The sequence below is a fragment of the Rutidosis leptorrhynchoides genome, chromosome 7 (genome assembly GCF_046630445.1).
Source record: "Rutidosis leptorrhynchoides isolate AG116_Rl617_1_P2 chromosome 7, CSIRO_AGI_Rlap_v1, whole genome shotgun sequence".
Lineage (NCBI taxonomy): Eukaryota > Viridiplantae > Streptophyta > Magnoliopsida > Asterales > Asteraceae > Rutidosis > Rutidosis leptorrhynchoides.
In genome coordinates, this window is record NC_092339.1 from 344,951,751 (window position 1) to 344,968,086 (window position 16,336).

Consider the following 16,336-nt stretch of genomic DNA (forward strand, 5'->3'; position numbering starts at 1 on the left):
CTGAGAATACATGCAATTTATTTTAAACGCAATGGATACAAGTACATACTTAATTATACACTGAGTTTGAACCGAAAATCCCTTAGCTTTGGTAACTAGTAACTGCCAGTACATAGGATATGGACTGGTGGGCGCGAATAACAGTATATGGATCCATAGGACTTGACATCCCCGTCTGAGCTAGAGCGCTAGCCTTTTAACGGACGTGTGTTATTTGAGTTTAGGACACGTTGGTTTGCGTGTATTAAAACGAATGGGGTATTTATCATTATAACGTTAAAGCTTAGTTACCAGGGTGCTCTGTTACGTAGAATCTATTGATAAACATTTCTGGATGAAACAACTAAAATCTTGTGATCCACATTTATATAATCTATTGATAAACGTTTCTGGATGAAACAACTGAAATCTTGTGATCCACTTTTATATACAGATTATACGAAACAATAAAACTATGAACTCACCAACCTTTGTGTTGACACTTGTTAGCATGTTTATTCTCAGGTTTCCTAGAAGTCTTCCGCTGTTTGCTTATATGTTAGACAAGCTATGTGCATGGAGTCTTACATGACATACTTTTCAAGGAAACGTTGCATTCACCAAATCATCACCATGTATCTTATTTTGACTGCATTGTCAACAGAAGTATCATTGTAAACTATTATATTACGATGATTGTCTATATGTAGAAATCATCAGATGTCAAAAACCTTTGATTTAAATATTCATTTATGGTGTGCCTTTTCAAAAGAATACAATGTTTACAAAACGTATCATATAGAGGTCAAATACCTCGCAATGAAATCGATGAATGACGTATTGTCCATATGGATTTGGAGCAATCGTCACAATATTATTTACGAACAATGTTTCGTTCAACTGCCAGAGAGTATTAAAGCAAACCTGCAAACAACTGCGGTTTTGCTAACTGGTTTTGCAGGAGAATCTTCATTGCCTATAGGCGTTTTGCCATTAGACATTGAGCCAGCTGATATAAATGATGACTCTTTGGCGCGATAAGCACGGTTAGATTTCTATGTTATGCGAGCCTCATCTCGCTATAACATGCTGCTGGGAAGAACCGCTATAAGTAGATTTAGAATTATCTCGTCTACAATTCATGACATGATTAAGTTTCCAACATATAATGGGGTCGCCACAATATGTTCAATGAGCATCATGCCTATTTGTGCGGCTATTAACGTAAAAACTGAAGGACAAGAAACTGCTGCTGATACGGATAATATGGAAATGATTAATACTGCATATTCCGAGCAGAAAATTAAAGTAGGACGCAATGTTAGTGCGGATACTAGGAAACAAATTGTGCAACTGCTTGTTCAGTACATGGATGTTTTCGCTTGGTGCGAAAATGATATGACTGGTGTTCCGCGTCATATAGCGGAGCACAGGCTTAATATAAACCCAGCTCTAAAACCTGTAGTACAAAAGCGAAGGGGTATGGCCCCAGATCGCGTAAAATGGCTGTGCGAAGAGGTAACAAAATTGGTGCGAGCTGGAATTTTACGCGAAGTTCAATACCAATCATGGATTGCGAATCCAGTTTTGGTGAAAAAACATGATGGTTATTGGAGAATGTGTATTGATTACAAAGATTTGAATAAAGCGTGCCCTAAGGATAACTACCCGCTTCCAGAAATTGATTTAAAGGTGGAATCTTTGCATGCTTTTTCATATAAATGTTTTTTGGATGCGGCAAGAGGTTATCATCAGATTCCAATGGCTCAAGAGGATGCAAATAAAACCGCATTTCATACCGGGAAAGGCATATATTCCTACATAATGATGCCTTTTGGTTTAATCAATGCGGGTGCGACATATCAATGTTTGATCGATACTGCGTTTGAAAAACAAATAGGGCGTAATCTTGAGGCATATGTAGATGATTTAGTGATCAAAAGCACAACGCAAGAGCGAATTATTGACGATATGCACGAAACATTTGACACACTGCGAAGAATAAACATGAAGCTTAATCCGCTAAAATGTAGTTTTGGCGAAACTGAAGGAAATTTTTTGGGATATCTTGTTACAGAACAAGGTATTCAAGCTAATCCAAAAAAGATCGCAGCTATAGAAAACATGACTGTGCCAAGAACGGTTAAAGAGGTGCAAAGTTTGATGGGAAAACTGGCCGCGTTAACGTGTTTTTTGTCAAAAGCTGCTGAAAGGCAGTTGTCGTTTTTCAAAACTCTAAAAGGTTGCTTGAAGCAAAAAAGTTTTGTTTGGTCTAGCGAAGCAGAAACCGCGTTTCAAGAGATGAAAAAGTTGTTGAAAACTTTGCCTACTCTAATAGCGCCAGTTGATGGCGAAGTTCTTTATCTTTATATATCAGTGGCAAATGAAGCTTTTGGTTCAGTTTTGATCGCGGAAAGGAATAAAATACAAAAGCCGGTGTATTTTGTTAGCAAAGCTCTTACAGGAAGTGAAATAAACTATGCGCCAATTGAAAAGTTTGTGTACGCGCTTATTTTAATATCGCGAAGGTTAAGAAGATATTTTCAAGGGCATCCAGTGCATGTATTAACTAATTTGCCGATCAAGCAAGTCTTAACAAAACCAGAGATATCTGGTAGACTCGCATTGTGGGCAGTAGAGTTAGGAGCTTATCAAATATCTTACCTTCCGCGTAGTGCTGTAAAAGGTCAGGTTATGGCGGATTACCTCGCTGAAATGTCTGGAGAGTTGGAGGTGATCAATGAGCAAACCACGTTAAAACCGGTACTTGGTGAAACTTGGGATTTGTTTACTGACGGTGCTTCATGCGCGGAAGGTGCAGGTGCGAGTTTAGTTTTGGCAAGCCCAAGTGGTGAAGAACATACATACGCATTGCGTTTTAATTTTGATGTAACAAATAATGAAGCAGAGTATGAAGCAATACTTGCTGGTTTAAATATTGCGCGAAAAATGAATATTACTGAGTTGCGAGCATTTACAGATTCGCAGTTAGTAGCAAATCAGTTTAATGGTTCTTTTGATGCACATGATTCTTCTATGCAGAAATACTTGCAATTGTTACGAGAATCGATAGAGCAGTTTGAACAATTTGAACTTTCGCAAGTGCCAAGAAGTCAAAATAAGAAGGCGGACGCTTTGAGTAAATTGGCCGCTCTGACGTTTTCTCATTTTCAAAAACAAGTGTGGGTTGAGGAATTGCCAAGCAAGTCAATAGATAATGACTTAATGGTTGCATCTGTTGAAGAGGAACAGCCAAATTGGATGGAGCCAATCCTGTAGTATATCCGCAATGATACTCTGCCAAGTGATAGCCGCGAAGCTCGTTTAGTAAGAGAGCGGGCACCAATGTATATCATTCAAAATGATATTCTATAATGCAAATCGTTCTGCGAGCCAATGATGCGATGTGTTGGACCAATAGAAGCAGAAATGATAGTGGAAGAAGTGCATAACGGCACTTGTGCACTGCATTCGGGCTACAAAACTATTGCAGCGAAAATCATGCGGATGGATTACTTTTGGCCATCCCTATACCGCGATGTGGCAAAAATTGTTAAACGCTGTAAAAGTTGCCAAAGGCATGCTCCGCAGAATCGAATGCCAAGGCATGATATGATCCCTGTTAATTCACCATGGTCATTTCACAAATGGGCTATTGATATTGTGGGGTCATTTCCTACAGGGCCTGGCAATGTTAAGTTCTTGATTGTGGCAGTTGATTATTTTACTAAATGGGTCGAAGCTAAGGCGGTTCGCAATATCACCGGGGTGCAAGTGCGAAATTTTGTGTGGGAATGCATTGTCTGCAGATTTGGCATTCCGCGAGAGTTGGTCAGCGATAATGGCACACAAATAGCGAAAGATCCTTTTAAGACATGGTGCACTGATTTAAATATAATACAAAAGTTCACATCAGTGGTGCATCCACAGGCTAATGGTTTATGTGAAGTAACCAACCGCGACATAGTAAGCGGTATTAAAAAGCGGTTATGCGAGAAGCGAACTGGTTGGGTAGATGAACTACCCAATGTGTTGTGGGCACATCGCACAACTTTTAAGAAGAGCACAGGAGAAACACCTTTTAGTTTGGTATATGGCTCTGAGGCAGTAATCCCCGCAGAAATTCTGGTACCAACGCATAGAATTGCTAACTTTGAGGAAAACGCAAATGATGCTGCGCTGAGCGAAAATCTGAATTTCACTGAAGAACGGAGGTTAATGGCTACTATCAGAGAAGCAAATAATAAGCAGCAAATTGCTAAGTATTATAACAAAAGAGTACGTGCTTTGTCTTTTGATATAGGTGAATGGGTACTGCGAAATAATGAAGCAAGCAGAGCAGAAAAGCTTGGCAAATTGGGTCCTAATTGGGAAGGCCCTTATCAAATTGTGGCAATTAATGCAGCAGGTTTATATAAGCTCGTGGATATGGAAGGGCGAACTTTACCTAATGCGTGGCATGCCGTTTTATTAAAGCGATATTATGCATAACTTTGTAAAAGTTATAAAGTGCATATGTGTAAAGTGCGAAGTTGGCTTCACGGCTTATGGATGATATTCTTTTTATGTGTTCTTATTTTTAATTTTTGCAAGTCTTGATCACGCTTGTAGAAATTTTAAAAAGTAGACACTTATAAAAGTATGCGAAAAGTTTATCTGTGAAATGCGAATGGATATGAAATGTTTTATACTTTGTTTTATAATGTCGTAATACTTGGCAGAGTTTAGATAGCCAAGTGATGAAAAAAGCCCACTTTGGCAGCAGAAATTATTGGGAAAGGAATTTATATCCTAAGTGTTTGATTTTACCAATGCTTAGATGCTTCGCAATGCTAATTGATTGCCTAAGGATCGTTACGGCGGACTTAGAAGATTCATAACGTATAAATTTATACGCATACAGATTGTTTCGCAAAAGTACACATTTATTATGTGCACAATAGTAAAAGTTGGAAATTGTAAAGAACAAGTCCGTGTTATGAATATCTGATAATGAAAGCGCTATATAAATAAAAGTACTTGCAAATATAAGAAAAAGCGAAGTTTTATTATTAATGACGCAGAGGCAGCTGCGTGCTGTTATACAAAGCGAATTTCTACTCTTTCGTTAAGTCAAGCTTGATGATGTCATCTGCAGTGACATCCTCTCGCTCGCTTATTGCGGTTATCTTAGCGAGGGGAATTTCAGCTATGCCCTGCTGAGCAACTGCGTATGCTGATTTTGCCTATTCTATGGAGCAAAGGAGATCAGCAATGGCAAATGGTAGTGGATCTGGTAGTGGGCAATTGATGGAAATTTCGTCCATAAACTCTACCCTCTCGCGAAGTCTTAATGCGGCAGCGAATGTAGAAAAATTCGTGGAAACAGGCTTGGAATTGAGTATTTTCCTAGCCAATTCGGGGAGATGTTGGCGGAGTTTGGTAAACTCAAGCTCCGCAGAAGCTTTAGAAGCTACAGCGCGGTCCCGCTCTGCTGTAAGCTTCGCCACATCCTCTGACAGCGATTTGATGGTGGCTTGAAAGTTGTTTTCTTTCTCAGTCGCAGTAGAAACCTGTTGTTTTAGCTCATCAACGGTGGTTTTTGCTGCGGTGAGTTCGTAGGAGAGGTCAACACAGCGTTTCTCGCTGTCCGCAGCTTTGGCCTTCTCGGTGTGATATTTTGCTTTTTCAGCTTCAAGAACGTTGAAAAACTGTTCTTGACGGGACATCATATCATATGCAGAATTGAAGCACATGTAAAATTTTTGAACAAAACTGTTATGCGCATCCAGCGCAAAGAGCTTGGAGAATTCACGGCGAAGATCGCCGGGGATTGCTAACTTCATCTGTTGGCGCTGATCCAGAGCAGCAGCAGCTGAAGCATAAGTGTATCCTGATAAACCATCAATCCGCACCCCGTAAGAGTCGGGTGGAGTGCAGAACAACTCTATGATTTGATCAAGAGTGTTTGGGCTCGCAAAAATAGGATCACCAGTGGAATCGCCTGCAAGATAAAGCAATTGGTTAGTTAGCGAAACAAATGAATAATGCATGTTAGTCACATGAAATTATGATCGCGATATACCAATTTGTTGGTCTCCTTCGTAATCCAGCGTAATTGGATTATCGAAAAGCACTGCGTCTTGTTGTTTGAGTTTTTTACTGTGTGATGGTGGCGGCGTCTGTACCGGTCGCTTGGTGGAGCTTGGCTTTGTATAAGGAGATTTGGAGGTTAAGTCGACAATTGGAATGGATTGCTTCTCTTTTGATGATGCCGATTTAGCCTCCGAGCTTGTTAATAGTTTGGTGATCAAGGGTTTTGGGTTAACCTTGCTATCAACCTCGTCGATTTTCATTTTTGGAATGAAGATCACGTTGTGGATAAAAAGAAGAAGGTTGTAAAGGCTAATCGAGAATTGGATTAATTGTGAAATACTTCAGCGTAAGCAAGTGGGGAATTGGTGATTATGGATCACGATATATATAGGGGAAATATTGGTGGCAATTGATTGTGTTAATCCAGCAAGTGGGGAATTGGTGATTATGGATCACGATATATATAGGGGAAATATAGGTGGCAATTGATTGTGTTAATTATCCGTTGTGATAACTCAAACGGTAATATTTGAGACAACGGATAAAAATGGTAATTATTTCTCCTGTAATGGTAACTAAGCTAAAGCGAAAGCAACTAAATGCGGATAATGGTTACGATAACTGCGGAATTTTAGAGTTTATCATGATACATCTGATTCATGAAATGTATCATAATAAACTGGGGGGACTTGATGATATACATAGCATTGTATATGTATATTTAAGTTGTTAAGAGCCAAAAGCAGAATTACGCGGACTATAATCCAAAGTTATAGAATAATCGCTGAAAATAAGTACATCAGTTATGTTTTCACATTAACAAAAGACTGCGGTTTAATCCGCTAAGCTTCCGCGGATAGTTAAGCAATCCGCGGATATTTCGAATACTATAAATAGAGAGCATGGCCTCTCATTTATGGGTTGTTGGTTCTCTGCCATTTTGCCCGAGCCTTTGTGATTTCCACTTGTGATCTTGCCCAAGGAATTTTACATCGCGCTAAGGTGAATTATGCTAATTGACAATTAAGACCGGGTCAGGGTGGATGATCACTTGATTGCTAAAGTGAAAGACGATCATCGGGGCCCAAAATAATCGCCAAACATCCCATCCTCCATCTTATTATTGCACTCGATCCTTAATTAAGTAATAACTTGATCAAGGATTGATCACTTATATTCTGCCATTGTACATTCGCATGACCGATAATTGATGTGCTCTAACAATATATAGTGTAATAGTTTAATTCCACCTTCATGTAAAAGGCAAAAAGCATAAATAGTACTGTAATCAATTTTTGCTTCAAAGGTTTGTACCCCAAGTTTATAGTTTGTACCTACAAGAATTAATTTTGAACACTCACCCGACCCGCCACAAAAAAATTACGTCTAATACTTTCTAGATTTTGGTTACTTATGATGAGGGAGGGCTTAGCATTGGGTCTCTTAAGGGTAAAAATCTAGCTCTTTTAGGAAAATGGTTTTGGAGGGCCAAAACCGAACCGCACTCTCTTTGGGTAAAGATTATCAAGAGTATACATGGGCCAAATGGGCTACTCCCCCCTTCGGGTTCTCCAAACCCGCAAGGGAAGAGTGGCGTTTGGTTAAATGTTTTGCGTGCAGGTAATATCATTGGAAAGACGGGCCTGAATTTTGCAAATTCCTTCGCGAAGATAATAGGAGATGGAACAAGCACTCAATTTTGGAACGACACTTGGCTATTTGACGAACCGCTTAGAGAGAAATTCAAACGTTTGTTCAAGCTGGAAGGCGAGCCAGAAGTTAGTGTTTGCGAAAGAGTATGCTGGAACGAGCAATCCTACACTACAAACTGGAGGTGGACTCGAGATTTTACAGGTCGAACACGAGCAGAATTAGACTCACTTATAGCTGCACTAAATTCGTATATTAAACAAGACAGGGTTGTGGATACGTGGTCCTGGACGCTAGCATCGAATGGCAAATACACGGTTAAAGAGTTATCAAGATTGATTGATGAACGAATTTTAGTTCGCGAAAGATTGAATCAAGAAACATTGAAAAATAATGTGGTCCCGTTGAAAGTCAACATTTTCATATGGAGGGTTTTGAAGCGGAGGCTACCGGTACATACCGAAATTGACAAAAGAGGTATTGACCTAGACTCCGTTAGGTACCCCCTATGTGATGACGACGTAGAGACGATAGACCATACTTTAATCTTCTGTCGATTTGCAATGGATCTTTGGGAAAAAAATATATAAATGGTGGGGTTTACGTCCGGTTACAAATTTAAGCATAAATGAAGCATTCCGAGGTACTTGTAATCGCTCTATTTCCACACTTGGTTCAAAGGTTTGGCAAGTGGTAGAGTGGATAAGCGCGTACTACATATGGAGAATCCGAAATCAAAAAATCTTTCAAAACACATGTTGTAATGGTCTGATGGCGTTGATGCAAATCCAACTCAAATCGTTTGAGTGGATCTCAAACCGCATCAAGAATAGGAAGATCGAGTGGCTAGCATAGATATCGGATCCGTGGTCCTGTTTAGTCTAATCATCGGGTTTAGTTGCAAGCTCAGCAACGTCTTTGCTCCTAGTTCTATTCGTGTCTGTATTATATTGTATTATCTCTATGTCTTCTGCTTGAGTTCTAATCGAGTCCTTATGCATAACATTGCATTGTATTGCGAGTTCATATGTATCGGGTTTGGGTCTCCCTAATGGCCTAACTTCTTCGAGTTTAATGAAATTTCTGCTTTTCAAAAAAAAAAAGAAAAAAAAAGAAAGTCACACTGCTACTTGACAATCTTGAATAAATTCAGGGGCAAGAATGTAATTTTTTGAGAAAATTCCACATTTATTTATAAGTTAAAAAGCCATGCATAGTAACCAAGTTTTGCTTCAAAGGTTAATACCCCCAAACTTAATAGTTTGTACATACAAGAAAGTCACACTACTATTTTGACAACCTTAGGTCATTTCAAGGGCAAGAATGTAGTAACACGGGGTAAACAATAACAAAACTCTTATGTTTTAGTGAAAAAAATTACTGTATTTTATTTTTTAAATTCAGATGGGGCGAACACTCCCTCCGATATAGCTTATATTCTGCCATTGTACATTCGCATGATCGATAATTGATGTGCTCTAACAGAATATAGTGTAATAGTTTAATTCCACTTTTATCTAAAAGGCAAAAATCATAAATAGTAATCAATTTGTGCTTCAAAGGTTTGTACCCCAAATTTATAGTTTGTACCTACAAGAAAGTCACACTGCTACTTGACAATCTTAGGTAAATTCAAAGGTAAGAATGTAATTTTTTGAGAGAATTCCACATTTATCTATAAGTAAAAAATCATGAATATTAACCAAGTTGTGCTTCAAAGGTACGTTAATACCCAAAGCTTAATAGTTTGTACATACAAGAAAGTCACACTAGTACTTGACAACCTTAGGTCATTTCAAGGGCAAGAATGTAACTTTGTGGTGAAAATTTGAAACTTTTTAGGGGAGCAAAGTTTACATCAAGAAAGTTACTCCTTAAGCCATATTAGATATTTGGTCTTCAGATTTATTAGTTGCACAATGAAAATAGGGAAATCGGTCAAAATGGTTCCATTTTTTGAAGTGTTAAACAATATGACTTTAAAAATTCGAAATTGCAAGAATTGCCCTATGTCCACGCATCACAAATGATGCGCGCAAGCCCGTGCGTGCTACGTATATACGAGATATTTAGCGAGACAACCATTCTTCCTTGCAAACTTGCAGCAAGCCAAGCACCATGCACCAAGCACCACTCACGGTGCCTGTTGCGTGGTTTCTAGTGCGTGCTTACGAGCAAAAAGGGCTGTCTCGATGAATATCTCGGGAACACACATTACGCACGGGTTGCACGCATCATGCGTGGTGCGGGATGTGAGAGAGTGCATTATTCACAATTTTGATTTTTTAAAAGTATATTATTAAACACTTTCGAAAATGAGGACATTTTGTCAGATTTCGCAATTTATGTACTTCGCTTTTATACAACGCGGAGATTGGGCCAATAAGCCAATAACTCTAAACAAGATAAAATGGGCTGAAAGTAAAGAAAAAAATATGGACATTTATCATCGATAATAACTTCCTTTCCTTTCCTTTCATGAATAAATAAATAAATAAATAGAAAAAAGAAAGAATAAAAAAAGCCGAACGTATACTGCTGACCGCCTCTGTAATCGCAATCGGTATGAGCACGCAGGTACGAGTTTTCTAATTCTTCAATCTTAGGTTTCATACCTTCATTCTTTATTAGCTTAATTAATCATTATGTGAATATTTAAACTGATTATTAACGTAGAGAAACTGTAACATGCTGTAATTTCTTTTTTATCATTTCGATATGTCTAAGAATGTTAATTTTTTTTTTTTTAAAGGCAAGTTGTTGACATCGAATTTTTTTTATCATTTCGATATGTCGAAGAATGTTAATTTTGTGTCAACAAATTGTTTTTTTTTCTTTTTTCTTTTTGCTGTAAAAACCTGCTACGACTGCCCAGATGTTAATTTTAATTTTGATTTTTTTTTCCTAAGCTAACTAGCTAGGATCAAATTTTTATGCTATTGTGGAACAGTTGGTGTGCTCAAATGGAGTTATGAATTTTTACTTATAGCCAACAGATTTAGGGTATGTTTGGTTCATAGAGTTAAAAGGAATTGGATGGAATTAAAATCTCAGTCTTCTGTTTTATGTGTTTCGTTTATTATGGCAAGGAATTGGAATTGGAATTTGAATTGGTCAAATTACATGTGAGTATTCATAATCCAATAGAATGTTTATAATTCTAGTAGTAAGCCACTTTACAAATAAAAACCTAATCCTTCATTCTTTTCTTCAATTAAGCATGAATTCAACCCCTGACTTGGCAGAAAGCTGCTGCAGTCTGCAACCAATTGCACCATCACAGTCATAAACCACCCACCATTGTCACCGTCAACAATTCCCACAACCACCACGTCCACCATCAACAAATTCGTACAACTGTCTAGTGTACACCCAACACCATGTGTGTTGGATTGGGTGAGAGGTCTCAAATTCGATTCGAGTCCCCTCCCTTAAAACATTCTAGGGTATTTACCTGATTTATGGAGTCACCCTGAGAGGTTTTGTCGACCCGTATTTCAGGCCCGCTCCGCCTGCCCCTCGGATGGTTTAAGGATCGGGTCCCTGTAATGCGGTTCGGGTTTCAGCCCGAAAGTGCGTGTGCGGGTGGTAAAAATGATCGGGTGGGTGGATTATTCTCATTCAGTGATTCCAAATATTTGCCTTTCTAAAAAAAAGTATCCGTACAACTGTCAGAGTCCCGTCACAACACCACAAGCGCTGTACCAGTCACTACAGTAACCACTGGCTATGTTTTTTTTTTTTTTTTTTTTTTGCTACTAGTCTTTTTCTGATTTGAACTTTTTAGGTTTTTTATATTTGATTTGTCTTCATCAGGATCATTGCCTTTCTTTTTAGATCTGCTACTGTATAATGTTAAAGGTAGTGATATGGGTCATGGCTTTGATTTGGTATAAATTTATGTTGGTTTGGTTTAGTGGTGGTTCTGTAGTAATAGTTTGAAAATACAATTAATTCCTTCATGAACAAATAAATAGAATGCTACTTAGTTATATTTAAAAAAAACATTTCTTGAGATGAAATAATTTAAACTGCCTTTGTGCTAACTTTTAATCTTTTGAATTTCTAGTTCATATAGAAGATGGCACTAAAGGAGTTAATGGAAGCTATGCGTTTCATTTGCACCGTTTCGTTTTGGAGAATGGTGTTTTTATGGACATTTCCGCTTATAATTTCTTATATAAAACTGTTAAATCAAAGTATTTTCTACAAGAAACCGATATATAACCGTTGTCCTGTTTTACCTTTGCCTCCAACAACATCGGTCTCAACAAGCTACAATACATCTGGAAAACAGCTACCAATCTGCATCATCACTGGTGTAAGTACTTATTTGATTTTTGTAGATTAAGATCTGTATAATTTTTAATGGGCTGTAAGTCATTTATAATCCAAGTATAATGCATACAACATGTTAAATCTTTTTTCCAAAGTATGATATTGTTATTGTAAAATATAGGTTTATGGTACTTATCACACTGTTGTCAAGTTTTATCAAATGTAACAATATCTCGTTTGCGGGTCAACCCAACCCAACCCAACCCAACCCAACCCAATCCAACCTGTTTCAACCCATACTAAATTCGACTGTTTCAATTTAACCACACTTTGATTCATTACTCATTTTAACATATGTGTTAATGTGTATGGGTCACTGATATCAGGCAACATCTGGGTTGGGTGCTGCAACGGCTTTGGCTCTTTCAAAGGAAGGCTTCTTTGTTGTTCTTGGTATGTTATCTTCTTCATACTATATTACCTATATATATTTGTGCACGTAAATACGTTTACTTGCATTTTTTGCTTCTGCTATGATTTTTGTAATCTATATTAGGCGCAACAGTATACAGAATTAGTGGACATCTATGAACTACCTATCTTTCAAGATTTTGTTGTTTGAAGAAATTCTTGGGATGAAATTGAATGAGGTTGTAGAAATTCTTAGTGGAAAAACACTAAGAATCGTCAGTGTCGGGGTCATCTGTGTTACAGTTGCAAACGTTAAAGTCACCGAGATCAAAATTGGAAATAAGGTCACCTATGCAATATTTGAAAAAATATCAGGGACCAACCGTGTACTTTTGTGTATATAAGTTATACCTAGCCAACTTTCAATATTATAATGATAATGATAATACTCCCTCTGTCCCAATATAATTGTCCCATTTGACTTTTAAATGTCTTTCCTTCACAATTTTGACCGTAAATATTTTTTATTTTTTATTTTTTTGTCTTTTATAATATTTGATAAACTTTATATGAATGGACTAGGTTTTAAACATGTTTTAATTAGTATAAATAAATTGTATTAATTTCTATAAAATATTATATAACACAAATAAAAACATGTAAAGTCAAAGTTGAAAAAAAAAGACTTCAAAAGTCAAACTGGGACAGTTATTTTACAAGTCTCTCTCTCAAGGCCCCTGTTTAATTCCATAGCAACCATCATGTATAACTGTGGTCTCATTACATGCCTGCAGTTGGAAGATCTTCTGAAAAATTGTTTAAGGTATATCGCCTGCCCGAGGCTAATTATGTCATTTTACTCAAATACCCTCGTTGTCAGCTTCTTTTTTGATAGGTTATATCCGACATCAGAAAACAGAACAAAGAGGCACATTTAGAAGCGTTTCAAGTTGACTTGTCGTCCTTCTCGTCGATAATGATATTCAAAAATACTCTTGAAAAATGGCTTTTAAACTCGAATATGCATCCTTCTGTTCAGCTTCTGATAAATAATGCTGGTATACTCGCAACAACTAGTGGTCTCACTTTTGAAGGCCATGATCGGTAATTTTTTATTTTTTTTATATTACAATGATTTATTAAATTAAATTATAGAACAAGTACCCGCCCTTAGTGCCTAGTGGTACACCCAAACAAGATGTGTTGGATGGGGTGGGAGGTCTCAAGTTCGAGTCTCCTCCCTTAAAACATTCCACGGTATTTACCTGATCTATGGAGTGACCGGGGAGGTTTTGCCGACCCGTATTCCAGGATTTCGCCCGCTTCGCCCGCCTCTCGGGTTGGTTTAAGGATCTGGACCCTGTCAGTGGCGGAACAAGAAAATTTTTCTACTGGCGGCAAAATTTTTTTTTTTAAAGCGTAGCAATTTTTTTAGGCAAAATATGGAGGTTTTTTGGGCAAAATATGAAGGTTTTTGGACAAAATACGGAGGTTTTTGGACAAAATACGGAGGTTTTTGGGCAAAATATGGAGGCTATGGGGGCAAAGTATGAACACTTTTGGACAGAAAAAAATCCACCGGGGAAAAATGAAAATATTCAAAATTTTTGTATAAAAAATTACAAATCAACTGGGGGCGGGTGACCCTGCCTGCCCCTTAGTAGTTACGCCCCTGGTCCCTGTAATGCGGTTCAGGTTTCCGCCCGAAAGTGCGTGTGTGTGGAAAATGATCAGTGGGTGGGTTATTGGGTGGGTTATTCCCCTGTCAGTGATTCTAAATACTTGTCTTTCAAAAAAAATAATATTAATAATAAATAAATAATAGAACAAAGGTAATGTGTTTCTTTTAACAGCATGATGGGGACTAATTACATTGGAGCATTCTCTCTAACCGAACTCTTACTCCCACTTTTAAAGGAAAGTCCGGTTCCTTCACGTATAATTAATCTCACATCATTTACACATCGCAATGGTGAGTTTTTACAACTGATAGGGATAATCGAAGCTCGTTTTTATTATTTTTTTTAATGAGGAGTTGAAAATATTCTTATTTAATTTCCAGTTACTAGCTTTCGGCCAGGAAAGGAGATTATTTCTGGCACGTGTTTTTCAAAACTTAACCACTACCCTTGTGCTCAGATCTACGAGTACTCAAAATGTAAGCAAATGTGAAACATCTTTAAAGTTCGTTCAATAACTTATTAACCTTTTTAGTACTAACACGTTGTTTTTGTTTATGTTTTAGTATGTATACTACTCTTCTCGTACGAACTCCATCGACAACGTCACCTCACAGAAGAATCTAAACAAATCTCAGTAATGTATGTGTTTTTAATTTTCTAATTTTTAAATTTTTAATTTTTTTTTTTATAAGTGGTTAGTGATGGTTTATTTGGATATGTTCTTTATAACAATAAAGGGCCGTGGACCCCGGTGCCGTGAAAACGAACATCATGGAAGAAGTACCATTTTTTATCTCTCAGGCTGCGTTTTTCGCGTTGCGGTTTTTAGGGCTTCTGCAGTCACCTGAGGATGGTATCTCTTCGATTCTCGATGCGGCCCTTGCCCCTTCGGTAAATCATTTTTTTTAATTTTTACTTTATTTTCTTACAACTTAAAATTGTTTAAACAACAAAAGGACATACAGAAACTATCATTTGTATAGAATGATATAATTATTATTACCATTAATTTAAGATTCTTTTTATTAAATATCAAGTAATCACTTTCAAAATCAGATTTAAACACCTGAAACCTTGTTACTTAATGGTTATGATGAAGAAAAATTTATTGAACGCAGGGAACATCAGGGTTATACTTTTTTGGAGGGAATGGTAGGACCGTTGATTCATCTGCACTTTCGTACAACATCAAACTTTCGAGAGAACTATGGAATACGTCTAGTGATATATTCAACGAGTCTCTGTTAAGTTACAATAATAGAATTGATGATAGAAGCGAAAAGGTTGATTAAGAAACCTTTAGAAATGTGTTTTGTCGGAGTTATCACCTCTAACGCAAGATCTAACACAGGAATCATCGTTACCATAAACTAAACATTTTTTCGTCGTTAGTCATGATTCTATAATTTTCATTTTGGATTAGAAGTGAGATGCGTATGTGAACCGATTTTCAGACCAACGTGTTACATGTTCATTAGCATCAGGTTTAGCATATATGGTGTTATATAAAGGTTTTTAAGAAAAATATGAGCTTGATATTTGAATTACCGAAAGCAGTGTTGCTATAAACTTATTCTAGCATATGGTATTAAAAGTTGATAATTAAATAATGGATTTTAATATAGTTTAATAACGATAGTTCTTGGTCTTTTGTATTTTTGTGTTGGTCTCGTTTTGTAAGTGTATGTTTTAGTGGTGGTTCTTGTGATTTTTGTTAGCTCGGCTTAGATGCCTTTGGGTTGTAATTGTTGTGAGGTTTATCATTTTAATGAAACCTTCGAGTTGATGTAAAAGTTCTAGTTTTTTGTAAAAAAAAATAAAAATAAATAAATAACAACACTTATTAGAGTCGTTAAGGTGATTAAATGTTTTGTACATATTAATAATCGTTACTTTAAGATATCATATAATCGCTATTAGGTACCATAAATAAATATATATGCACACAAATAACAGCACTAAAGTTTGGGTTGTTGTTAATATTATTTCTTAATATAAAAAGCAAATGTGAAAATTAAAATTAGGTAAACCACTAGACGACGAGTAAAAGTCGTTGGTCGTATGTTTGACTATTATACATGCAATTTTGACTTTTTTCTATAAATAAAGATGGTTTTCTAAGACCGATTGTAACGGGTAAGTGACGGGGTCACTTGCCTTGCTGGACAAAAGAAACGCCACCAGCGATCGGTATCGGAGCATCACTTCCGGCGTCACTTTGGTGTCCGGGAGAAACTGACTGTGACGACCCGGAAATTTTC

The 16,336-nt window shown here is 37.1% G+C and overlaps 1 protein-coding gene across 1 annotated transcript; it reads left to right on the forward strand.

Annotated features, from left to right (window-relative positions):
• Positions 1–11,131: 11,131 nt before the first annotated feature.
• On the forward strand, positions 11,132–15,730 carry LOC139857649 (uncharacterized). The gene is made up of 10 exons (XM_071846469.1): positions 11,132–11,150; positions 11,774–12,025; positions 12,369–12,435; positions 13,188–13,216; positions 13,289–13,497; positions 14,247–14,365; positions 14,456–14,551; positions 14,639–14,714; positions 14,813–14,966; positions 15,194–15,730. Exons 2-10 carry the CDS (start codon positions 11,786–11,788, stop codon positions 15,365–15,367), a joined length of 1,164 nt encoding a protein of 387 aa, XP_071702570.1. The 5' UTR covers positions 11,132–11,150; positions 11,774–11,785; the 3' UTR covers positions 15,368–15,730.
• Positions 15,731–16,336: the final 606 nt, after the last annotated feature.

Bases quoted from the DNA above. Each gene is read 5' to 3' on its own strand.
- LOC139857649 (XM_071846469.1), top strand. From the start codon at position 11,786: ATGGCACTAAAGGAGTTAATGGAAGCTATGCGTTTCATTTGCACCGTT. The intron at 12,026-12,368 runs GTAAGTACTTAT...CACTGATATCAG, and splicing joins CAATCTGCATCATCACTGGT to GCAACATCTGGGTTGGGTGC. The intron at 14,552-14,638 runs GTAAGCAAATGT...TTTATGTTTTAG, and splicing joins GATCTACGAGTACTCAAAAT to TATGTATACTACTCTTCTCG.